This window comes from Gorilla gorilla, chromosome 1 (genome assembly GCF_029281585.2).
Source record: "Gorilla gorilla gorilla isolate KB3781 chromosome 1, NHGRI_mGorGor1-v2.1_pri, whole genome shotgun sequence".
NCBI classification, from domain to species: Eukaryota; Metazoa; Chordata; class Mammalia; order Primates; family Hominidae; genus Gorilla; species Gorilla gorilla.
In genome coordinates this window covers 194,310,156-194,333,936 of record NC_073224.2, presented here as the reverse complement: position 1 = coordinate 194,333,936, position 23,781 = coordinate 194,310,156, and the positions used below count along the sequence as shown (strand labels likewise).

The following is a 23,781-nucleotide window of genomic DNA, read 5'->3' as shown; positions in this document are numbered from 1 at the left end:
GAACAGAATCTTACTCCTGGATATCTGCAAAAATCTTTTGTCTGATTCCTGTCCTCTTTGTTCCTCTCTGCTTGACCTTAATGAATTGGGGCTCTGAGAGACTAAATTTTATCTGGTAGTATTTAGAGATTTTTTTTTTTTTTTTTTTTTTTTTTGAGATGGAGTTTCGCTCTTGTTGCCCTGGCTGGGGTGCGATGGCGTGATGTCAGCTCACTGCAACCCCCGCCTCCCTGGTTTAAGTGATTCTCCTGCCTCTGCCTCCCAAGTAGCTGGGATTACAGGCATGCATCACCACACCTGCCTAATTTTGTATTTTTAGTAGAGATGGGGTTTCTCCATGTTGGTCAGGCTGGTCTCAAACGCCCGACCTCAGGTGATTCACCTACCTCGGCCTCCCAAAGTTCTGGGATTACAGGCGTGAGCCACCATGCCCAGCTGTATTTAGGTATTTTTATTTAAAAATGCATGGTTGTCTTACAACATAAAATGTTACCTAAGTTTTTAAGCACACATAAATACTTTCTCTTAGGTTATTTTTCCCAGATTACTGGAGAGGTCAGTATTCCCACTTTCCTGCCATTAAGGGTATTTAGGAGGAAAATTTGAGATGTCTTATTCTAATCTAGTAGACTACCCTTAAGCATGACCTCCATCACAATTTACTGCTTAGATTCTCTAGTTACTCTCAATAGACTCTTAGGCCATTAGTTGGCCTGACTTTGCATGAATTCTGCCAGTATTTTACTCCATGAAAGCCAGTCTTCTTACCTTACGTAGAGAAGTACTTTCTCCTTTTGTTCATTATACTTACGTAATTTTTGTCCTTCTTCCTTCTGTCTAGATATTAATAGCTAAGACTTAATACACAGCGCTATTTGTTGTCTAAACATTGTTTTCAGTGCTTTTACATACATTAACTCATTTAGTTCTTGCAATAGCTCTTTGAACAAACAGTTATTAACATTCGCATTTTACAGATGAGAAAACTAAGGCACTGAGAATAATTTGTCTAAGGTCTCACAGCTAGTTATGGGTTAAAGGTAGGATTTGAATCCAGTTAGAAGAACTCCAGATATTCTGTGCTTTACATCATGCCTTTCCGTGGGCCTTAATCATCCTCTAGGTCCCAGCCAAAGGTCCTTTAACTATTCTGATCCATACTGACATCCATCTTTTAGCAGGAGGAATACCTATTAATACCTTAGGGCTGTTTGGCCCTACATTATGTATTACTAATTGTAGCACATTTATGTCACTTAGGATGTATATATATTATATATTGATAAAGAGCATACAAAATTTTCATGCATTGTTTAATGTCACTTTGACCTTGAAAGCAAGAGGGGTATTGGTTTTCTAGGAGTATGTTACTGGAGAAATATCAATTAATAACTGAAGAACTAGAACTAAATGTTTTAGATTAGATGGTAATTCAGATTTTAGATGTTTATTCTCTTTGTAGAGGTAAGAAGTATGGAGAGACAGCTAATGAGTGTGGAGAAGCCTTCTTTTTCTATGGGAAATCACTTCTGGAGTTGGCAAGGTATGGATGTTGTATTTAAAAACTGAAGTTTCCTTGTTAAGATTGTTTACTAGCTTTGAGATTTCACAGGAGCTAAGCAAGATTGGTTTTACCTAGAGAGTTTTGAAGGAGCTTGAAGTAGTGATGGAAGTTGTGAATGGCACTTGATACAATTAGTAGTTATATTTAAGTTTTGACTTTTGGAGTCAGTAGAAGCAAAGATCTTTCCAATAGTGAATGATCCAAAGTTCAGTGTAGAGAGAGAATCTTTAAAAGCACTGTGAGCTAGCTCAAAACAAGGACTGAATAGAGGACAACTGGAAAGAATTAGCAGGTGAGACTGTCCAGTAAAAAAGACTTTTACTATTGAAAAGTTCTTGGCTATGTTCTATCAGAATTTATTAATCAGAATAAGTTCTGTTTAGGGTATACAAACTAGCAAATGATGTCATCTATTTAATCTCAGTTCTGGTAAGGTTTTTTTTTTTTTTTTTTGAGATGGAGTCTCACTCTGTCACCCAGGCTGGAATGCAGTGGCGCGATCTCGGCTCACTGCATCCTTCATCTTCCGGGTTCAGGTGATTCTTCTGCCTCAGCCTCCTGAGTAGCTGGGACTACAGGCGCATGTCACCACACCCGGCTAATTTTTTATTTTTAGTAGAGACAGGGTTTCACCATGTTGGCCAGGCTGGTCTCGAACTCCTGACCTCAGGTGATCCACCCACCTCGGCCTCCCAAAGTGCTGGGATTACAGGCGTGAGTCACTGCGCCTGGCCCAGTTCTGATAAGTTTTTTTTTTTTTTTAAGACGGAGTTTCACTCTTGTCACCCAGGCTGGAGTGCAATGGTGCGATCTCCGCTCACCGCAACCTCTGCCTCCCAGGTTCGAGCGATTCTCCTGCCTTAGCTTCCTGAGTAGCTGGGATTACAAGCATGCGCCACCATGTCCAGCTAATTTTGTATTTTTAGTAGAGACGGGGTTTCTCCATGTTGGTCAGGCTGGTCTTGAACTCCTGACCTCAGGTGATCTGCCTGCCTCTGCCTCCCAAAGTGCTGGGATTATAGGCGTGAGCCACCGTGCCTGGTCTGTGGTAAGTTTTTAATCTCGTAATCATACAGAACTTTCTCATGATTTGCTGTGAAAATCTTGCTCTAGAGTATTTTTGGCTATTTAGAGAAATGGGGTGGATACAAAGTTGGGAAATAGTATGGTCCTATTACAAATGGGATGCATATAGGTCTTGTTCTTTTGACAAGAGACATGCTTTTCAGGCGGCTGGATGGAGGAATATGCTTATTTCCTTCAGTGCTCTTGCAGTCTTAATTTATATTACTAAAGTTTTGATCATTGCTTCCTTGAATATACATAGTTTTGTATTGCCTGCGCTTGGCTTACTCTTCCCTTGCTTTTGTAATATAGGACTGTATTTTCTGTCTTAGAAAAAATTGCTAGGTTCTAGCCATCAAACCTTTGGTGCTTTCTTTTGTTCTCCTAGAATGGAGAATGGTGTGTTGGGAAACGCCTTGGAAGGTGTGCATGTGGAAGAGGAAGAAGGAGAAAAAACAGAAGATGAATCTCTGGTAGAAAATAATAACATAGATGGTATGTGGAGTTGCATGTGACATTCAAGAGATGCGACGTTGTATATTTCTTGTATACAGTGGTGGAAACGGGGCTCTACCTGTCCTGGATGGTCTCTCCTAAGATGCTTGGGGTGATGATGCCTGCATCTGGTGGAGATTGCAGTGGGGGTAGCTGTTTACTGAAGCTGACAGCAGATTTTTGAAAGAGAATAACTTATTTTCTCAAGTAAATCCAGTTAATTTCGATTGGGGTTTTTTAAATCAAAAAGATAAAAGCAAGATTAAATTGGTGTTTTAAATACTATTACAACCTTAAGTATTTTTCTGATGCAAATTTTATGAAAGAGCCTGTGCAGTTCAGTTATTTTAATAGCGGTACTTTTAGAGCCCTTGTACATTTTTTATGTATGCGAAAATTATATAATTTCTAAGCTGAATTTGGCTGCTATAGTTTTACATATCAGATGGGGGAGAATGAAAAGCTTGGCATCTCTTACCTAACTGGTAATCAGAATGCTCAAGTAAAACAATACCTAGTGTAACAAGCTTGGGTTTCTTTTGCAGTAAGTTGCTCTGCTAGCCGGGATGCTCCCTTTCCTTTTCTCTAGGGGGCAGATAATTTTTAGGCCATCTGCTGAAACTTGGTAGGCTTTTTGAGGGTTTAAAGGGAATGTATTTTTAGTTTCCATTTATGCCTTTATCATTAAACTCGAAGACATGTTTATGCTTCATGTTCTTTAACCATGTAGAGGAAGCAAGGGAAGAGTTGAGAGAACAGGTTTATGACGCCATGGGAGAAAAAGAAGAAGCCAAAAAAACAGAAGACAAGTCTTTGGCAAAGCCTGAAACTGATAAAGAACAGGACAGTGAAATGGAGAAGGGTGGAAGAGAAGATATGGATATAAGTAAATCTGCAGAGGAGCCACAGGAAAAAGTTGACTTGACTCTAGATTGGTTAACTGAAACCTCTGAAGAGGCAAAAGGAGGAGCAGCACCAGAAGGACCGAATGAAGCTGAGGTCACTTCTGGGAAGCCAGAACAGGAAGTACCAGATGCTGAGGAAGAAAAATCAGTTTCTGGAACTGATGTCCAAGAAGAGTGCACAGAAAAAGGAGGTCAGGAGAAGCAGGGAGAGGTAATTGTGAGCATAGAGGAGAAGCCAAAAGAAGTTTCAGAAGAGCAGCCTGTGGTGACTCTAGAAAAGCAGGGCACTGCAGTGGAGGTAGAAGCCGAGTCTTTAGACCCGACAGTCAAGCCAGTGGATGTGGGTGGGGACGAGCCAGAGGAGAAGGTAGTTACCTCTGAAAACGAGGCAGGAAAGGCGGTTCTTGAACAACTGGTAGGTCAAGAAGTGCCACCTGCTGAAGAGTCACCAGAGGTGACAACAGAGGCTGCAGAGGCCTCAGCTGTAGAGGCTGGATCAGAAGTCTCTGAAAAGCCTGGGCAGGAGGCTCCAGTTCTCCCTAAGGATGGTGCAGTCAATGGACCGTCAGTTGTAGGAGATCAGACTCCTATTGAACCACAGACTTCTATAGAAAGACTGACAGAAACAAAAGATGGCTCAGGACTAGAGGAGAAGGTCAGGGCAAAGCTGGTTCCTAGTCAGGAGGAGACTAAGCTGTCTGTAGAAGAGTCTGAGGCAGCTGGAGATGGGGTTGATACCAAGGTAGCCCAGGGAGCTACTGAGAAATCACCTGAAGACAAAGTTCAGATAGCTGCTAATGAAGAGACACAAGAGAGAGAAGAACAGATGAAAGAGGGTGAAGGTAACCGGGATATGCAAGAGCTGCAGTGGGTGGAGTACATTCTGGATTTGACTCACTAATTATGGGTAAAAGTCAGCCTTCCATTCAGGATTTTCCGTCTGCCTTTGGATTAGGAAAGGGCTAAATGAAAAGGGGGGTAGTTTAACAAGGTCGTGATAGTCAAGTAAGTTAAAAGCAGCAAGTCTTCTTTAGCTGGCTTATAAACTAACACTTTTACTAACTGCAAAATAGGCCTTCTGTGTGATTTCTGAGACTTGGCTAGCTATCAGTAACTTGTTGCAGCATACTAGCCAATAAAGTGGGATGGAAAAGGTAGATGAGGGGTGGGGTAGGTAGGGAAATAGTGGGCTAGGCTGGCAGAGAATGCTGAATGGATGTTCACTTGCATGCCTCTGGATTTTAAAATTATTGTTCACATGACTCCTTTTCTGGGCATTGGGAAGCAGCTACAGAGCAGTAGAATCCACTGAATTGGTACACTGAAGCAGGCATGCCATTTAAATGAAGGCAGTTAACCTTGACTGTTGTATCACCAGAGTTAAAGAATTCTGGTGCCCCTCTCTAAGTCTTCAGGAAGTGTTTAGAGGCTTATTCACATTAGTTAAAACAGGCCCCCCCACCTTCCCCAAGGCAACAGAAAACATAACCATTAGCTCTCTTCCTGTTTTCCTTCCTCATTTCATGCTTGCTTCGGCTGCTAAACTGAATTTTTGTTACTTAGAATATTATAAAGTGTGAATGCTTTCTATAATGCTATTGGTCTAAGTGTGATTAAATTTCATTAAGGTGTATAAGCCTCTAATACATAACTGGCACGTCTGACTTTTGCTATCATTTGAGGATTCTACTGTATATAAGTTTCATCTAACATTGGCATTAATAACCACAGGTATATTCCAACTAATTGTTACTTCTTGTAATTGCCAGACTACTTCAAGAGTTCTCGTAAGTTTTAGATTTTCAGAGACCCATCTTCGATACTTTGAGCTCATTCTGGTAAACTTCCTTCTACCTATGTGCAGGTCCCTGTACTCCAGCCAACACAGGCTCAGTAACTGGAAATGAATTGGCTAAAATGGTAGCACCATTGGGTTTCTTAATGGAGCTTTAGGAGTTCTTTGTGGAAAAAAGCACAGAACTAAATTCCTCAAAAAAAACAAACAAACGAAAAACAAAAACAAAAAAAACCACACACACAAAAAAACAAAACTCCCATGTCTTGATCTTAATGATTGTGAGCAAGGATGGTAAAAAGCTCTGCTGGCTGGCCCCTAAGACCTTGAATGGTAAGCTACAATAGAGATATCACAGTCCCTTACAGATTGTTCGAAAACTCGTTGGATCATAATTAACATTGTTGGAACTCTCATACATTACATCTGATCCTAAAACAATACTATGTGATAGGTAGTATTGCCCAAGTTACAGTGATGAGGTTGAGGTTTAAAGGTTACATGACTTGTTTAGGGTCATAATACTGAATCTGAACCCAGATCTGCCTTGAATATATTATTCTTCCCAAGTTACCACACATTGAAGAAGACAGTGTTCATCCCTTTCCTACACCCACTGCTTAGAAATTTTGTCGTGGGCTGGGTGCAGTAGCTTCACACCTGTATCCCAGCACTTTGAGAGGCTGAGGTGGGCAGATCACATGGTCAGAAGTTTGAGACTAGCCTGGCCAATATGTTGAAACTTTGACTCTACTAAAAATACAAAAATTAGCTGGACATGGTGGCATGCGCCTGTGGTCCCAGCTACTTGGGAGGCCGAACTGGAAGAATCGCTTGAACCCGGGAGGCAGAGGTTGCAGTGAGCTGAGATCATGCCGCTGCGCTCCAGCCTGGGCAACACAGCGAGTCTCTGTCTTCCAAAAGAAAAATTTGTCACTTATTTAAAAAATTAACTATATTTTAAAAGCCCCAGGCTTTTCATATGCTGCATTTTTTGGTGTTGTATATCAGATACTGTTCTGCTTGTAAAGACAATACAGTTTTCCATATTTTACAAAAGAAGACATGGGAGAAAGGGGTTTAAGTAACTTGCCCTAGTCACACAGTAAGGAGAAGCCTGCTACCCAAACTTCTGGCTTGAGTACTCAACCACTTACTTTCTGTGCTTTATTTGCCTTTATGTGGCAGCACCATTCTGCAGAAAACTTCCAAGCAGTTTTTTTCACTTAAAAATTAAAACCCTGTTTACTGCCACCTCTTGACTCTTTGCCATGTGTTGGGCTGTACATTTGCTTCTAATAAAGATAATTGGTCTCTTCTTTTTCTCTTTGAATCGGGTCTTGCTCTTTTGCCAGGCTGGAGTACAGTGGCATCGCAGTCATGGCTCACTACAGCCTCAAACTCCTTTGCTGAAGCCATCTTCCTCCCTCAGTCTCTCAGGCAGCTGAGACTATGGGTGTGTATCACCATGCCCAGCTGGGGTGCAGTGGTGTAGTCTCGCTCACTGCAACCTGCATCTCCCAGGTTCAAGCGATTCTCCTACCTCAGCCTCCTGAGTAGCTGGGACTACAGGCACATGCCCCCAGGCCCGACTAATTTTTTTGTATTTTTACTAGAGATGGGATTTCACCATGCTGGCCAGGTTGGTCTCGAACTCCTGACCTCAGGTGATCCACTAGCCTCAGCCTCCCAGAGTGCTGGGATTACAGGTGTGAACCATTGCACCTGGCCCACCATACGCCATTATCTTCTCATATCCAAATTTCCAAGTGGGTCCGGGCTTAGTTCCCCAAAGTTAGACCAGATGGATGGTCTTATTAACTCTGCCCATCCTCTAGCAGAATATGCAGAAAAGCTGAAGTAGATTTACATATGTAGGATAATTGATAGAAAAGTAAATACTTCATCTTCCCAATTTGTAGGAAAAATTAAATTGATATTGTTATCTTCTATTCTTACCTGGTATCTCTTCCTACTCATACCAGAATACTAGAAGACAACCTCTAATTTGAAACAAAATATCTTAATTACTTGGAAGTTTTACATCAAATTTTTAAATTAAAATTCCTATAATTGCTTCAGAAGAATATTACTGGTTCCTCTTGAGGAATCTGTACCATCTTCAAGGAATGGTGGGGAGCTAGGTTAAGGAGAAAGCCATCGCCATTACTTTTTTTTTTTTTTTGAGACAGAGTCTTGCTCTGTCACCCAGGCTGGAATGCAGTGGCGTGATCTAGGCTCACTGCAACCTCCGCCTCCTAGGTTCAAGTGATTGTTCTGCCTCCGCCTTCCGAGTAGCTGGGACTACAGGCATGTGCCACCACGCCCGGCTAATTTTTTGTATTTTTAGTAGAGACGGGGTTTCACCGTGTTAGCCAGGATGGTCCCAATCTCCTGACCTGGTGATCTGCCCACCTTGGCCTCCCAAAGTGCTAGGATTACAGGTGTGAGCCACCGCACCTGGCAGCCGTTGCCATTACTTTAAAACCTTTCCCAACTTGTGCCCAGGTATCAATGGCAATGCCCTGATGTCCTCAGTAAATTTGTTAAAGTATCTTTTTTTTTTTGAGATGGAGTCTTGCTCTGTCACCCAGGCTGGAGTGCAGTGGTGCGATAATCCGCTCACTGCAAGCTCCACCTCCTGGGTTCACGCCACTCTCCTGCCTCAGCCTCCCGAGTAGCTGGGACTACATGCGCCTGCCACCACACCCGGCTAATTTTTTTGTTTTTTGTTTTTTGTTTTTTTTTGTAGAGACGGGGTTTCACCATGTTCGCCAGGATGGTCTCAATCTCCTGACCTCGTGATCCGCCCGCCTCAGCCTCCCAAAGAGCTGGGATTACAGGCGTGAGCCACCGCGCCTGACCCTGTTAAAGTATTTTCTAAGCTTCTTTGAGAACGGAATCTCTTTGTGGTTTCTGCTGATAAAACTCCTTTGACCTGACGATTGCTCTAAGTCCTCATTGCCATATTTATATTCCCATAGTAAGAGTGTTTGGAGATAGTGTTTGAGCTTTTTTGCTGGTGTTAAAAATGCATAATGAAAGATGGCAGAGAGAGGCATATTATATCCAATTCATGAGTTGTTTGTGTTAACAGAAAGCTTATTTTAATCACTTAACATTGTTGATTTGTCTAATCACAGTAGAGCTATTGATTAGGAGCCTGACCTTTAGATGGTTGACTTGTGAGTGTATTCAATATGGTGAAATATGGTATTGATATATGGCTGCAGATTTTAGAGGTGTCATTAGCAAGGTATAGGAGTAAAATAGGGGTTATAGTATTCCTTACTCAAATTCTGTATGTGCTAGAGCTGGCTGGAGTCTGTGGCATGCTCATTGGTGTAAGTCGGTAAGGACTATGCTTTTTGCTCCACATCTCTTGTGGGAAAGCTAGTCTCTTGAGCATTCTTGATCAGAATGGACTGGAATAATTTAACTTTGGTACTTTCCCAGGCTATTAGTATTATCTAATGAGTGGCTTAAAGATACCAGAAACACTGAGGTCTCCACCTGCTTCTGGCTGAATGAATGGGAGCTTCTAGCCATTGAATAAGAGGCAGTAGCCAATGTTTCTTATTCTGAATGGTCCAGGTTGACTTTTATAAGAGAAACACTCAGCCTTTTAATTGCTGAAGGTCTGACCCATAGACTATAAGATTACACATTCTTAGTCTAGGTTACACTTGAACTAGACTGCACCCACTGACGATATATTCAGTTCAGGTGTTAACTCACTTGGATTAGCATCTGGCCTGTCCTATCTCTGAATATAGGTTGAGACGTGCATTGGAATCTCTGACTAGTCAGAATATGTTCTTAGTTATATTCTCAATACTGAGGAATTTTTACTTGTAGAAACTGAAGGCTCAGAAGAGGATGATAAAGAAAATGATAAGACCGAAGAAATGCCAAATGACTCAGTCCTTGAAAACAAGGTATGTTGTTAGCCACTCAGTACTGTTGTCAGCCTTTTTCTGTTTTTGGGAGACTGGAGCTCACTCTTGTTGCCTAGGCTGGATTGCAGTGGGGTGATCATGATCATGGCTCACTGCAGCCTAGACCCGGGTTTAAGTGATCGCCTCACCTCAGCCTCTCAAGTAGCTGGGACTACAGGCTTGTGCCAACATGCCCAGCTAGTTTGCAGGACTGTAGCTTACCTAGTTTAGGCACAATTATTATTTTTTTAAGAGATAGAATCTCTGTCTCTGTTGCCCAGGCCGGAGTGCACTGGCATGATCAGGGCTCACTGTATCTTCAGCCTCCTGGGTTCAAGGAATCCTTCTGCCTCATCTTCTCAGATAGCTAGGTCTCCAGATGTCTGCCACCATGTCTGGCTAATTTGTTCTCTAATTTTATTTTGTTTAGACAGCCATCTTGCTGTGCTGCCCAGGCTGGTCTCAAACCTGGCCTCAAGTTATTCTCCTGCCTCAGCCTCCCAAAGTGTTGGGATTATAGGCATAACCCACCATGCCCAGCCCTAGGCATGATTATTATAGATAACTGTCTCTTGGTTATGGATTAGGGACCCTTTATTCATGCCTAGGATGGGTGGATATATTTGATCCTGGGGTTCCTGTGTGTTAGTATGTGAGCCAACATTTCACTGTTAAAATATCAGTGACATGGTCATGACTTAAGACAGTATGTGGACCCATTCTCTAGATTTTAGGGAGAAAGTCCAAATTTTGAATCGTATATCAACTTTTTTTAAGCTACGCTGTTATACATTTAGATTTGTATTTGAAAAAGATGCCTATCTTTTTATTATTTGGTTATACTTTAGTCTCTTCAAGAAAATGAGGAGGAGGAGATTGGGAACCTAGAGCTTGCCTGGGATATGCTGGATTTAGCAAAGATCATTTTTAAAAGGTAAAACTCTTGGTGCTTCTAGGCTTGGGTTGGGAGTTTGGTGGTTAAATAGAAACCAGTTAGGGTTAGACAGGTACTGTTAAGGTTTTTGATCAATTTTCCTTCTTTTAGGCAAGAAACAAAAGAAGCACAGCTTTATGCTGCCCAGGCACATCTTAAACTTGGAGAAGTTAGTGTTGAATCTGGTAATGCATTTTCCATTTTATACTCTCCTACTCTCTTCAGCTCCCTCGTTCTTCCTCTAATAGATTCTGTGGAACCGAACTTGATATTTAAAAAGATAGGTCTGTGTTCCCTGTAGACCCTGGAACAATGAACAGTCTCTTCCAAGTGGCACTCAGTCTTCCAGTAGGTTTGTTTTGTTTTTTTGAGATGGGGTCTTGCTCTGTCGCCCAGGCTGGAGTGCAATGGCGTAATCTCAGCTCACTGCAACCTCAGCTTCCCGGGTTCAAGCGATTCTCCTGCCTCAGGCTCTCGAGTAGCTGGGATTACAGGCACCCACCACCACGCCCGGTTAATTTTTGTATTTTTAGTAGAGATGGGGTTTCACCATATTGGCCAGGCTGGTCTTGAACTCCTGACCTTGTGATCTGCCCGCCTCAGCCTCCCAAAGTGCTGGGATTACAGGTGTGAGCCACCACGCCCAGCCTCAATAGGTTTTTAAAAGTCATTTTGACTTTCTTTATAGCCAAGGGTCCTGGAAATAACTATAAACAAAAATGGAATGTTAAATATGGGTGCATTCCCATAGGATGGGTCTGAATTCTGGAAGTATTTTATGTTAAATGCTGTCCATTTACTTGCTCTTCTTTTTCTCTTCGTTAGAAAACTATGTGCAAGCTGTGGAGGAGTTCCAGTCCTGCCTTAACCTGCAGGAACAGTACCTGGAAGCCCACGACCGTCTCCTTGCAGAGACCCACTACCAGCTGGGCTTGGCTTATGGGTACAACTCTCAGTATGATGAGGCAGTGGCACAGTTCAGCAAATCTATTGAAGTCATTGAGAACAGAATGGGTGAGTGAAGACGAGCTGCTTCATGGTGATGTTGGATCCAGCAATTAACAAGGAAGAAAACAGTTCTTTTTTGTGCCGTTACTAATCACTTTATTCTTTTTAGCTGTACTAAACGAGCAGGTGAAGGAGGCTGAAGGATCGTCTGCTGAATACAAGAAAGAAATCGAGGAACTAAAGGAACTGCTACCCGAAATTAGAGAGAAGATAGAAGATGCAAAGGAGTCTCAGCGTAGTGGGAATGTAGCTGAACTGGCTCTGAAAGCTACTCTGGTTGGTTCCGTTAACATTTTGATAATAGCATGTTTGGTACCATTTATGTTAATGTTCTATTTGCCAGGAACTTTTCATCATGACTTGGTTTCCAGGGAGTTGGTGGGCTCATCTAATTATTCCTATCAAATAATGCAGTGGTTAAGAGGAAATACCCTGGAGCCCCAGACTATCTGGGTTTTAATTCCATACTTACGTGTGGCCATGGGCCTTTCTCTCCCTCAGTTGACCCATTTGTAAAATGGGGATAATACAGGTTGAGTATCCTTACCTGAATGCTTGAGACCAGAAGTGTTTTGCATTTCAGATGCTTTTGGATTTTGGAATATTTGCATCATACTCAACAGCTGGATACCCTTAATCTAAAATCTGAAATGCTCCAGAGAGCATTTCCTTTGAGTGTCAGTCAGTCCTCAAAAAGTTTCAGATTGTTGGATTAAGGGATGGGATGCCCGACCTGTAGTACATATGTGTAAAATATACTTCTGACAGTACTGGAAAAATAGACATTTCTTAAAAAATGTAAGTTGCTATTTCCATCTCCAAGAACTCATTTGCGTAAATTAATGAGGCATTGAGAGGCATTCACCACAAATTGCCTGGTTCTGTTTTTGGCACAGACCTTTTTACCCTGCAGGTAGGATATAGAAGATTTAGTTTATTATGTACACTCTATGTATAGACTATGCTCTGGGTGGCTGCTAGACAGGCATAGGTGGGCCAGGGGTAGAACTTGATACTATATGGAGGCCACTAGCATTTCAGGTCTTACTCAGTTGTTTGGATGGTGATGGGTACCTGTTATAAGGCTGTGGGTGGCCTGGGTTCTATCTTCAAACTAATTTGGATTTGTCATTTCTCGCAGGTGGAGAGTTCTACTTCAGGTTTCACTCCTGGTGGAGGAGGCTCTTCAGTCTCCATGGTGCGTATTCAGGTGGTTTTTTGGTCACTTACATTAAGTCTCAGTGTTGGCTCATGCCTGTAATCCCAGCATTTTGGGAGGCCAAGGCAGGAAGATTGCTTGAGGCTTGGAATTCAACACTAGCCTGGGCAACATAGTGAGACCTTGTCTCTGAAAAACTAAAAAATTATAAAAGCCTCAGCATTGATCTCATATACCTTGTACAATTGCTAATAAGGGCTTATTTTGCCAGATTGCCAGTAGAAAGCCAACAGACGGTGCTTCCTCATCAAATTGTGTGACTGATATTTCCCACCTTGTCAGAAAGAAGGTAAGTCTATATGTGGTGTTTCTTTTCTACCGTTTCCTCAGACTCCATTTTTAATACCTTTCCTATAAACCCCTCCCTATAGTTGGTGCATATAAGACACTTATTTTCCAAAGGTGATAAGGATTTGTGAGTGGAGACTGTTTTGTTTTGTTTTGAGACGGAGTCTTGCTCTGTCACCCAGGCTGGAGTGCAGTGGTGCGGTCTCGGCTCACTGAAACCTCTGCCCCCCAGGTTCAAGTGATTCTCCTGCCTCAGCTTCCCAAGTAGCTGGGATTACAGGCGCCCGCCACCACGCCTGGCTAGTTTTTGTATTTTTAGTAGAGATGGGGTTTTGCCATACTGACCAGGCTGGTCTTGAACTGCTGACCTCGTGATCCACCCACCTCGGCATCCCAAAGCGCTGGGATTATAAGCGTGAGCCACTGCCCTCAGCCAGGGAACTCTGAACTCCTGTTCTGTTTCCTGACTCAAACACAGGAATTCAAATTTGTACAGTGATTACCATTCACATCTCCTCACCCCAACCCTATCTCCCTGTGCTTCCGGTAGAGGGGCCTGAAGTGATATGGTGGGACAGATTAATTTATTCTGAGAGTACAGGTTGGCATCTGCCTGTGGCTAGGGAGAGAGACCCTTAGAGCTGTGAATCCTGATGTTCAGGATCTTTGCACCACAAGGGTTAAGGAAATGTTTTGCAGTTGTCTTTTTAAAAACATTAAGCACATTTGTGAAGCCTTCACAATTATATCTTTAGAGGAAACCAGAGGAAGAGAGTCCCCGGAAAGATGATGCAAAGAAAGCCAAACAAGAGCCGGAGGTGAACGGAGGCAGTGGGGATGCTGTCTCCAGTGGAAATGAAGTTTCGGAAAACATGGAGGAGGAGGTGGGCAGTTAAGCAGGGCTTAGCCTCTTGCCTCATTCCTTGTTCTCAGGACCTGGGGAAATCAGTCCTCTCAAGTGCATGCTCCCCACCTTGAGCCTGCTAACGATTGTTGAGTGCAGTCCTCGGTACTTGTGTACAAGAAAACGGTACTTGTGCAGGAAAACAGTTTGGTTATGGGAGTGTAGGATGACTCACTGACAAATGGAACCTGTATGTTATAGGTCCCTCGATGAACAATATGAGAAGGCACTTGATGGGCAAAACCATTAGGTCACTTTCTTCCACGTGATGATTATTGGCTCTGTCAGCCCCATTATCACAGAGTATTCAAGAAATACTTCGTGGTCACTGCCCTCTTAATACAGGGAGCAAAGCAGAGTTTGGGTGACTTGTATATGCTTCCTCTGACTGAGGCCTCGGTTGTATAAGACAGAATGGCTTAAACTAGGCTCACTCATGCCCGGGTTCTGTTTGTCTTCCAGGCTGAGAATCAGGCTGAAAGCCGGGCAGCAGTGGAGGGGACAGTGGAGGCTGGAGCTACAGTTGAAAGCACTGCATGTTAAGAGGGGGCACAGCCCTCCTCCCAAGGGAAAGTGTTTTTGTATATAATGTATTTTTTCACTTTTGGAGGATTCTTTTTGTATAACTTCAATAAAGATTGTAAGCAAAGGTTGAGGCTTTGATGGTTTTTTTCTTAATTATTGGCTGAATCTGCCTTGGAGCACTGCTGGTTTTATATATTAGCCAAAGGTTTTGTTCTGGCCTTCTGTACTGATCTGTGTTCCTGATCCTAATTCCTATCTGTCTAACGTGGAGGTGATCAAGTGTGGCTGTAGGCCTTTGTTTTCCAATGGTGCTATATTCTGTTTTCAAACACTTCACTTGAACCCAGCTGTCTTGCAAACTTTCAGTGGTGCTGTCCCTGGATGGGGGCTACAAAAACAAGACTTGGTGAAGATCTTGCTCTTCAGTGCTGAAAATGGATGATGGACTTTGGCTGTGAGCCAGGCCTAGGATGGTACTTGTCCTATATCCACCTAGTCTTCACCTGGGGCTATAATTCTGTCCTGGAAAAAGAACTCTGAAAACCTGGGTCAGGGGAATGATTCCTAAGGAAAACGGTCTGCATTTGAGCTCTGGTTTGAAAGTAGCCAAGGGGACTGATGGTGGACACTCCAGATGTGGCTGGAAGCATATGTGGAGAAGCTGGCTGGTTGAGTTTTGTTATTTTCTGTATAGAAAGGTTGAGATATATCAACACTTGGAATTGTTACCCATCTGCAGAATTGACTTCTCAAATAAAGATGCTAAAAATCTCCTTGTCTGGAATTATGTTTAAAGATCTTACAGTGGGGTCTTAGAGGCTGCTTTTTTTTTTTTTGAGATGGAATCTTACTCTTGTCGCCCAGGCTGGAGTGCAGTGGCGTGATCTCGGCTCACTGCAACCTCTGTCTCCTGGGTTCAAGAGATTATCCTGCCTCAGGAGGCTCCCAAGTAGCCAGCACTACAGGCTAATTTTTGTATTTTTGGTGGAGACGAGGTTTCACCATGTTGGCCAGGCTGGTCTCGAACTCCTGACCTAAAGTGATCTGCCCACTTTGGCCTCAGGAATGTTAGGATTACAGGCGTGAGCCACTTCACCTGACTGCCTGGAGCATTTCTGTGTGCGATAGAGGGTTTCAAAGGCAGAAACGAGCCCACCAGTCCAAGGATGCTGGTGGTGAGGGCACTAGTATTAATGTTAGACCTGTTGTGCTCTCACTGGTGTCTAGGGGTCAGGGCTCACTTGAGACTGAACTGCCTCTGACCTGACTCTTAAGTACCAGTTAGGATCTGAATTCCAAACAATGCCTGCCCTATATCACCACTTCAATTTAGTAGTCCTGACACCCATAGGGCTGCTTTGTTGCACTGGAGGCAGAAGAAGCGATGGCCGGCCCCTCAATTCAACCCCATTTTTCAGACTAAGTAAGTTTTTCTGGGCTGGTCACAGTAACTCAGGGTTGCAGGATCTCTGGCTTATCCTGGCTGTGCAGTTTCTTCCTGATGTTGCCGTTGCAGTATATGTTCCAGGTCCTGAGGCGCTTTGCCCCCTTTTCTTGGTCAGGACAGTCATGATGTAGTTTACTCCCAGGCACTTGACCTTCTCTGGTTGGCACTGGGATCTAGGGCTAGGCACAGTATCTAAGCTAGATCTCACATGTGACCCCTGGTTGGGGGAACAACCTTGGGCTGGGGACCTATCCCAGAATCGAAGTACATAAGGCCTCAGGAGCTTCCTGTTGATGGGTACATTGAGAACCTGAAAGGTTTCCTGGCAGAAATACTGAGGAAACGGATTTAAGTTTGGCAATAAAACTGGCTTTACCAAAAAAAGCAGTGGGAACTAGTGGGAATTTAAAGTTGCTTTAGTGGGAATTAATGCCCCCTAGTCACCTTTCGGAGAACTTCGTAAGTGCCAGACAATATCACAAATACCTGACAAACTCATTTAATCCTTAATCTGTTTTACAAAAACAGAAGAGGTACAGAAAAGTTAAGGACTTACGGGAGGTGGTAAAGCTGTGGTTGGAACTCGTTTTCTGTACTCAACTGCTAGATGCTTCTAGACCCAATGTCAGAACATGGAGTAGTAAAGCTGTAGGTCTGGAAATAGGCCCCAGTCCTGTGCATGTTCAGATGCTCATCTCCACATTCACTTGGGTTCAGAAACTCACTGGGGGCAAGTCAGAACTGTGGTGAGGGCCCAAACCCTCATCTCTATCCTTGACTCCACTGAGGGGCTCTTCTGTACGAGGTGGGGGATCAGCAAAGCCAACTGCGGGGGTGAGGAAGTTGGCTTCCAGTGAAGATGTGCTGGACACCTGTGGAACAGGGAGAAGGCAGGTTTTGAGCAAAAATGTAAAGGTTAAGCACACAGGTTTTGGAGTTAGGCTTCCTTAGAGTCTCACTGTGAACCAAGTTAACCTGGTCCTGCTTTGATTTCCTTATCTGTTACATAGTAGGACTTCATAGAGATGTGAGGATCAAACAAGAAAGCATTGGTAGTGACTGGCACACAGTGGTCAATAAAGGCTGGCTATTAGCCATACCAGCCACACCGGTATGTGTAGCTGTGGTGTCCCTAGCTGCAGCTGGGCCCTCACCGGAAGTGGGTACTGGTACTCATGGACACTTGCTGGATTGATCTCTGCCAGTGTCTGGACAGCTGCATCTCTTGCATTCACCAGCCGCAGAAAGAGCTCAGCCTGACCTGCCTGGGGAGAGATGAAATGGTATTGCACTTGTACTTTGCTGTATGCCCAATCCCTGCGCACCACACTCACCTGAGGAATCCCATTCAGCTGCCCAAGGCTAAGGCTGGGGTCCAGAGGAAGGGCCCGAAGTGGGAGGCGCCAGCGGCCACTTAGCACCCGCTGATCTTGGTCAAATAGTCCAAGTGAGACCCAAGCCTTTGGCTGTGGTGCCCTAGCCCATGCCAGCCCCTGCCAGACCTGCAGCTCACAGACCAAAGATACTGATGGTGAGGGTGGTAGTCTAGAATAACCAAAAAGCAGTGTCGGAAGCCAGAGCTACAGTCCCTTCCTAGGACTTAGCCCTTTAGAGCCAGCGGCCTCTGTATACAGATGAGAAAACTTAGCAGAATGGTGGATAAGCCTCAATTGTGGCAGAGTACCAGAGTCATGATCCCCACCTACTGACCTGGGCACAGGCTGCCTGCTGGCAAGGATGGCACAGTTGCCCATGGGCCCGGGAGCAGGAGGGGGGGGCAGGCAAAGGGCTGGGGGCAACGCTGTGGTCCTTCCTGTATCCTGTCCATCGCGTGCCAAGCCAGTCCTTAGTTGCACCCAAATCCAGGAAGCCTCAAGGCCCCGCAGGAAATCATAGAAAATGACCAGGCCAGCCCTGGGGAACACAAGTCTTAGCACAGAAATACCCAACTCCTTTCAACCTCCCTCCTCTCAGGCAGGTCCCTAACCCTATCTGGTCCTAGTGGGCTCCCTTAACCAGCAGTGCTGGCCAAGTCACAGAGGCTGTCAAAGCTGGCACGGGCCTCACCCAGGATCATAGGGTGCAGGGCCCAGCACGTCCGATGTGGGCAGGAGGAAGTGTGGGTCCAGGCCCAGGTTTCTGGTCATTGTTCCAGGAAGCTGTGGCTGTGGGGAAGAGAGCTGACTCCTCCAGAAAGCCTTGTAGCTGCTCATGTTCCCCCAACTGCTCAGAGCAGAGCTGCCTCCAACCTGTTCCCCCAACCCACCCCGTGTCCTCACAGTCTTTGCTCCACCCAAGAACTGAACCTCTGAGAAGCCTGGAAGTGGTGGCAGTGGTGGTGCCACCGGTGGCGGGAGGAGTGGGGGATCTCTCCTCCCCTTCGGTTGTAGGCTGGCATCCCCCAGGAGTCGCAGATCCTGGGGCCCTAGGAGCAGAAGGGTTAGGGTGCCCCTAAGTTGGACAAAGCAGGTAATTAGCTGAGATACCCCTCCCCCAAGAGTTGGGCCCACAAATGGGTTGGCGGAGCCCTGTGGATACAGGGATACACACGTGCAGACATGAACTAGGGGAGTCACAAACACGGGTCTTGTTCCCCATGCACTGTCTGCCTGAGCCAGGCCTGCTGGGGAGAGATAGGTGGGATGGGATAGGGTTGGGGTGCTCACTGACCCAAGGGTGCCCGACCCCTCTGCATTTGCAAGGCCAAGATTTCTGCCTCCAGGCGCCGGTTTTCAGCCTCCACTACTGGAAGCTCCCCTGAGGTGGCACCTGCCCTTCCTGCGATGAACAAGTGTGACCTGTCACCTTTGACCTCTGGTGACTGGCCGCGTCCGGCTGTGAGCAGCTCTCCAGCGCTAAGGCTCTTCGGATAAGGCTGGACTTGTCAGCTCACATCCCATCCACAGCCACAGGCCCTCCCTCGAGTTCTTTTCTCCTCCCAGGACTGACCACCGCTGGCGAGAGGCCCTCCTGTTCACCTCTACGGGTCTGCGACCGCTGCAGCTCCAGTGCAGACGCCTCCACCTGCAACTGCCATATCTGGCCCAGCACGCCGGGGTCCCGGCCCCCGTCTCGAATGTAGGCCTCCCGCAGCGCCCTAGGGAGTGGGGAACAGGAAGGCCGTCTTTCCAGAACTGCTCAGCGCTTCGCCCTATGCCCATCTCCGGCCCCGGCTCTCACCGGATTTCGGCAGCCAGAGTTCCCGGGTTGGCCTTTAGCACTGGAGAATAAAGTTCTGCCTCTCGCCGGGAGCTCAGCGGGTTCCTGGGGTGGCAGGCGACGCGCAGGGAGACGGTAACGCATCAGAAGCCCCGGAGCTGCAGCCAGCCCGCCCCTCCCACCCCGGAGCCGCATGTTCCGGGGATCCGCTTAGTCGGGTCTCACCCTGGCTCCGCCTGCAGCTCCTGAATGCGGGCCCCCAACACCTCTAGAGCTCCCCGCGTCCTCCCGGCCTCAGCTTGTAGTTCTCGAATCTCCTGCTCCAGGCCGAAGAGGCGGGACATCCCGCCCCGCGTACAGGCCACAACTTGGAGGCGTCGGCTCAGTTCTGAGGGAATGCGGGCCGAGTCAGAACCGGCCCGAGCAAGCTTAAGCCAAAGGGCGAGGGCAGAGGAGGTCCTTGGTCCCCGTCCCCCATCTCCTTCACCCTCGCCGCGTAGCTGCAGGGCCCGGCTCTGCGCTTCCATCTCCGCCACGCGCCTCGCGCGAGTCCTGAACAGCGCCCGCAGCCGCTCGCTGGGGCTTCCCACCGCCTCGGACATGGGACTCTGAGGCCGCGCCTCGGAACGTGTCCAGGGCCCCGCGAACACCCTGGGGACCTCTGTTATCCAGGGCCGCATTTCCTGTAGGGATAGCCGCAGCCACTGCACCTGGAGGTAACAGCGATCCGCGATCTCCGCGTGGGCAGAATCTGTCCCAAGTATGATCTACAGGTTTGGGGAAGACGCTCAACGTTTTGAGCCCTGGGGGAAGGTAGGTAGCTGTACCTCCTCTGTTAACCTCTTTAGAGCAGATCTACTGGCCTGCTGGTCTGGGAGGCCCTGGGGTTCTTGTGGCACGCCCTGGTGTTCTTGTGGCACAACCTGGGGACAGGGTGTAGTAGGATGAGGAATCATAAAGGTCCTGGCTCCTTTGAATCCCCACCCATGGCCATGGAGGCCCTTACCGCGGCCCGCTGGGGTTCAGTGGCAACTGATGCCTGTGCTCCAAATGTCATCTCTTGGGTCGGGTGGCCAATGCAGAAGCGCTGAGTGTGGGTGGCTAACAGAGCTGAGGAGCGGAAAACCATGTCACAGGTCCCACACGGCAGGAGCGCTGGCTCCCCAGAGTGGGAGTCCATGGGATGGGACCTGTTTCCTGAAACCAGCCAAGACCTGCAGAAGGGATCAAGGGCAGGGGAAAGGCAGAGGAGGATGAAAGAGACATAAAGCCAGAGGCAGAGAGGAAAGGCTGGGTCTATTAGGTCTGTGAGATCTTCAAGTTTGTTTGGGGAGAGCCTTAGCTCCCTGGACAGCAACCACAGGGCTGGGCAGGTCAGGAGAATGGGTGGGGAAACCTCAGCCGTTTGGGAGGAGCCACTGGCTTGAAAAAGTGTTACAAAGTCTGAACGTGGGCAAGTCTCTAATTGTAGCTTGGTTTCCCTGACTATTAATAAAGAAGAAAAAGCAGCTGCCTCCTAGACTAGCTGGGCCCTTATCACTTACTATATCATTGGTCATTTAATAGCCTCTAAAAGGCAAGTGTCATCTTTTTCATTGCTGTACTCCCAAGTGGATGTAACAGTTTGTACCATTCTCCAATCCAGAGAACTACCTGGCAAAGGAGGCACTCTGACCTTTCCAGCATTCTGCCTGGAAACCATGTCGCACCAGGGATAGCAGTCTCTCCCTAACTCCCATTCCCTGATTCCTCATTTTTCAGCTGTAGACGAAGATAATCAGCACAGCCCAAGAAATGAAAGCTGTGGGCGAACAGAGTGAATCTATCAGATGAGGGAATCAAGTCCAGGAAGAAACCCCTTCTCTCTCCCAAGATTGGCCAGAAGCCAGAAAGACCCTGAACTGTTGGTGAAATTCTTCACTCCCACTCCCAAAATATATGGAGGAGCTCTGAGGTGACCGCATATTTCTTAAGAAACCCTCTTTACTTTTTTTTTTTTTTTGAGATGGAGTCTCGCTCTGTCGCCCAGGCCGAAGTGCAGTGGCGCGATCTCAGCTCACTGCAATGAGCTCTGCCTCCTGGGTTCACGCCATTCTCCTGCCTCAGCCTCCCAAGTAGCTGAGACTACAGGTGCCCGCCACCACGCTTGGCTCATTTTTTGTATTTTTTTATTAGAGATGGGGATTCACCATGTTAGCCAGGATGGTCTCGATCTCCTGACCTCGTGATCCGCCCGCCTTGGCCTCCCAAAGTGCTGGGATTACAGGCGTAAGCCACTGCGCCTGGCCAAGAAACACCCTTTTCTTTTCTTTTTTTTGAGACAGTCTCGCTGTGTTGCCCAGGCTACAGTGCAATGGCACGATCTCGGCTCACTGCAAATGGCACGGTCTCGGCTCACTGCAAGCTCTGCCTCCCAGGTTGACACCCTTCTCCTGCCTCAGCCTCCCCAGTAGCTGGGACTACAGGCGCCTGCCACCACACCCGGCTAATTTTTTTTTTTTTTTTTTTGAGACGGAGTCTCGCTCTTTTGCCCAGGCCAAAGTGCAGTGGCACTATCTGGGCTCACTGCAAGCTCCGCCTTCCGGGTTCAAGCCATTCTCCTGCCTCAGCCTCCCAAGTAGCTGAGACTACAGGTGCCCACCACTGCGCCTGGCTAATTTTTTTTGTATTTTTAGTAGAGATGGGGTTTCACCGTGTTAGCCAGGATGGTCTTGATCTCCTGACCTCGTGATCCGCCTGCCTCGGCCTGCCAAAATGCTGAGATTACAGGCGTGAGCCACTGCGCCCAGCCTTATGCCTGGCTAATTTTTTGTATTTTTAGTAGAGACGGGGTTTCACAGTGTTAGCCAGGATGGTCTCGATCTCCTGACCTCGTGATTCGCCCGCCTCGGCCTCCCAAAGTGCTGGGATTACAGGTGTGAGCCACCATGCCTGGCCGAAACTCCCTTTTCTAAACAAGACAGGGACTTAACACATTTCCCTACTCAGTACCTAAAGCCAAGGTATGACCCACCAGCAGCAAGTTACGAAGTGTTCAAAGTACGTCATCTCAGTTCAGCTTAATTCCAACTGACATAAAGAGTACATTTTTAGAAATATGTTCTCAGAAAACAAGTAAATAGCAAAGCCCAAATCGAAACCTCCTTTTCAACAACTAAGTTTGTCCCAATTTTCAACGGTTAGACTTTTGACTGGTTGACTTTACAATGGTGCAACAGTGATGGGCATTCAGTAGAAATACCACTACCAATTTTTTTTTTTTTTTTTTTTCCCTCAAGAGACAGCTTGTAGTTCTCTAATCTCCTGCTCTAGGCCGAAGAGGCGGGAGCAGGATTGTCATCCAGGCTGGATTGTAGTGGTGCCATCATGGCTCACTGTAGCCCTGAACTGCCTTGGAATCAAGCAATCCTCCTGCCTTAGCCTCCCAAGAAGCTGGGACTACAAGTGTGTGCTACCACGTGGACCTGTCTGTTTTGTTTCTGTTTTTGAGACAGAGTCTTGCTCTGTTGCCCAGGCTGGAATGCAATGGTGCAGTATGGGCTCACTGCAACCTCTGCCTCCTGGGCTCAAGCAATTCTCCTGCCTCAGCCTCCTAAATAGTTAGGATTACAGGTGCTTGCTGCCATGCCTGGCTGTTTTTTTTTTTTTTTTTTTTGAGACAGAGTCTCGCTCTTTCTCCCAGGCTGGAGTGCAGTGGTGCTATCTCAGCTCACTGCAAGCTCTGCCTCCCGGGTTCATGCCAATCTCCTGCCTCAGCCTCCCGAGTAGCTGGGACTACAGACACCCACCACCACGCCTGGCTAATTTTTTGTATTTTCAGTAGAGATGGGGTTTCACCATGTTAGCCAGGCTGGTCTCGAACTCCTGACCTCAGGTGATCCACCCGCTTCAGCCTCCCAAAGTGCTGGGATTACAGGCGTGAGCCACGCCTGGCTGGACCTGACCATTTTAATGTTTTTGTTTTTTATAGAGACAGGTCACTGTGTTGCCCAGGCTGGTCTTGAACCCCTGTCCTTTTCTTAGATCACTGTCTATTCTCTCCCCTACTGGGCTGGGCACTCCTTGCATCCTCAGAGCCTTGCATAATGCCTGGGACATACAACAGGGGCTTAGAAAGTATTTGTTGAATGGGCCGGGTGCGATGGCTCATGCCTGTAATCCCAGAACTTTGGGAGGCCGAGGTGGGTGGATCACAAGATCAGGAGATCGAGACCATCCTGGCAAACACGGTGAAACCCTGTCTCTACTAAAAATACAAAAAATGAGCCAGGCGTGGTGGCAGGCGCCTGTAGTCCCAGCTACTCGGGAGGCTGAGGCAGGAGAATGGTGGGAACCCGGGAGGCGGAGCTTGCAGTGAGCTGAGATCGCTACTGCACTCCAGCCTGGGTGACAGAGTGAGACTCCGTCTCAAAAAAAATAAAAAAAAAAAAAGTATTTGTTGAATGAAAAAACCTGCTTCCTTCACTAGCCGTTCAGCTAGCATCGTCCAGCTCCCCCCCAACCCCCACTCCAAGTTCTTATTTAGTAGGAAAACA

At 46.5% G+C, this 23,781-nt stretch overlaps 2 protein-coding genes across 5 annotated transcripts in view; one reads left to right on the top strand and one right to left on the bottom strand.

Annotated features, from left to right (window-relative positions):
- NASP (nuclear autoantigenic sperm protein) overlaps positions 1-14,764 on the top strand; it is a 34,881-nt gene extending 20,117 nt beyond the window's left edge. For 2 of the 4 annotated variants that reach the window (XM_019017615.4, XM_019017612.4), the window contains 12 exons: positions 1,463-1,543; positions 3,018-3,124; positions 3,855-4,871; positions 9,683-9,762; positions 10,611-10,696; positions 10,808-10,881; positions 11,522-11,710; positions 11,814-11,980; positions 12,846-12,902; positions 13,135-13,212; positions 13,967-14,095; positions 14,578-14,764. In XM_019017615.4, coding sequence (XP_018873160.1) covers positions 1,463-1,543; positions 3,018-3,124; positions 3,855-4,871; positions 9,683-9,762; positions 10,611-10,696; positions 10,808-10,881; positions 11,522-11,710; positions 11,814-11,980; positions 12,846-12,902; positions 13,135-13,212; positions 13,967-14,095; positions 14,578-14,658 — 2,146 coding nt within the window. In that variant the 3' untranslated portion in view covers positions 14,659-14,764. The remainder of the gene's footprint in view (positions 1-1,462; positions 1,544-3,017; positions 3,125-3,854; positions 4,872-9,682; positions 9,763-10,610; positions 10,697-10,807; positions 10,882-11,521; positions 11,711-11,813; positions 11,981-12,845; positions 12,903-13,134; positions 13,213-13,966; positions 14,096-14,577) is intronic. The other 2 variants (XM_019017623.4, XM_019017620.4) reach the window with 1 other exon arrangement.
- Positions 14,765-15,977: 1,213 nt separating this feature from the next.
- CCDC17 (coiled-coil domain containing 17) lies at positions 15,978-23,013 on the bottom strand. The gene is made up of 11 exons (XM_055347641.2): positions 20,253-23,013; positions 20,074-20,169; positions 19,472-19,956; positions 19,268-19,351; positions 19,066-19,184; positions 18,758-18,865; positions 18,155-18,512; positions 17,798-18,001; positions 17,422-17,632; positions 17,242-17,352; positions 15,978-16,959 (listed from the first exon to the last, which is right to left on the bottom strand). Exons 1-11 carry the CDS (start codon positions 20,424-20,426, stop codon positions 16,801-16,803), a joined length of 2,109 nt encoding a protein of 702 aa, XP_055203616.2. The 5' UTR covers positions 20,427-23,013; the 3' UTR covers positions 15,978-16,800.
- Positions 23,014-23,781: the final 768 nt, after the last annotated feature.

Coding starts and splice junctions, on each gene's coding strand:
- CCDC17 (XM_055347641.2), bottom strand. CDS start 20,426: ATGGACTCCCACTCTGGGGAGCCAGCGCTCCTGCCGTGTGGGACCTGT. Junction 18,866..19,065: donor GCGGTCGCAGACCCGTAGAG/GTGAACAGGAGG, acceptor TGTTCATCGCAG/GAAGGGCAGGTGCCACCTCA. Junction 18,513..18,757: donor GAGGGGTCGGGCACCCTTGG/GTCAGTGAGCAC, acceptor TTCTGCTCCTAG/GGCCCCAGGATCTGCGACTC.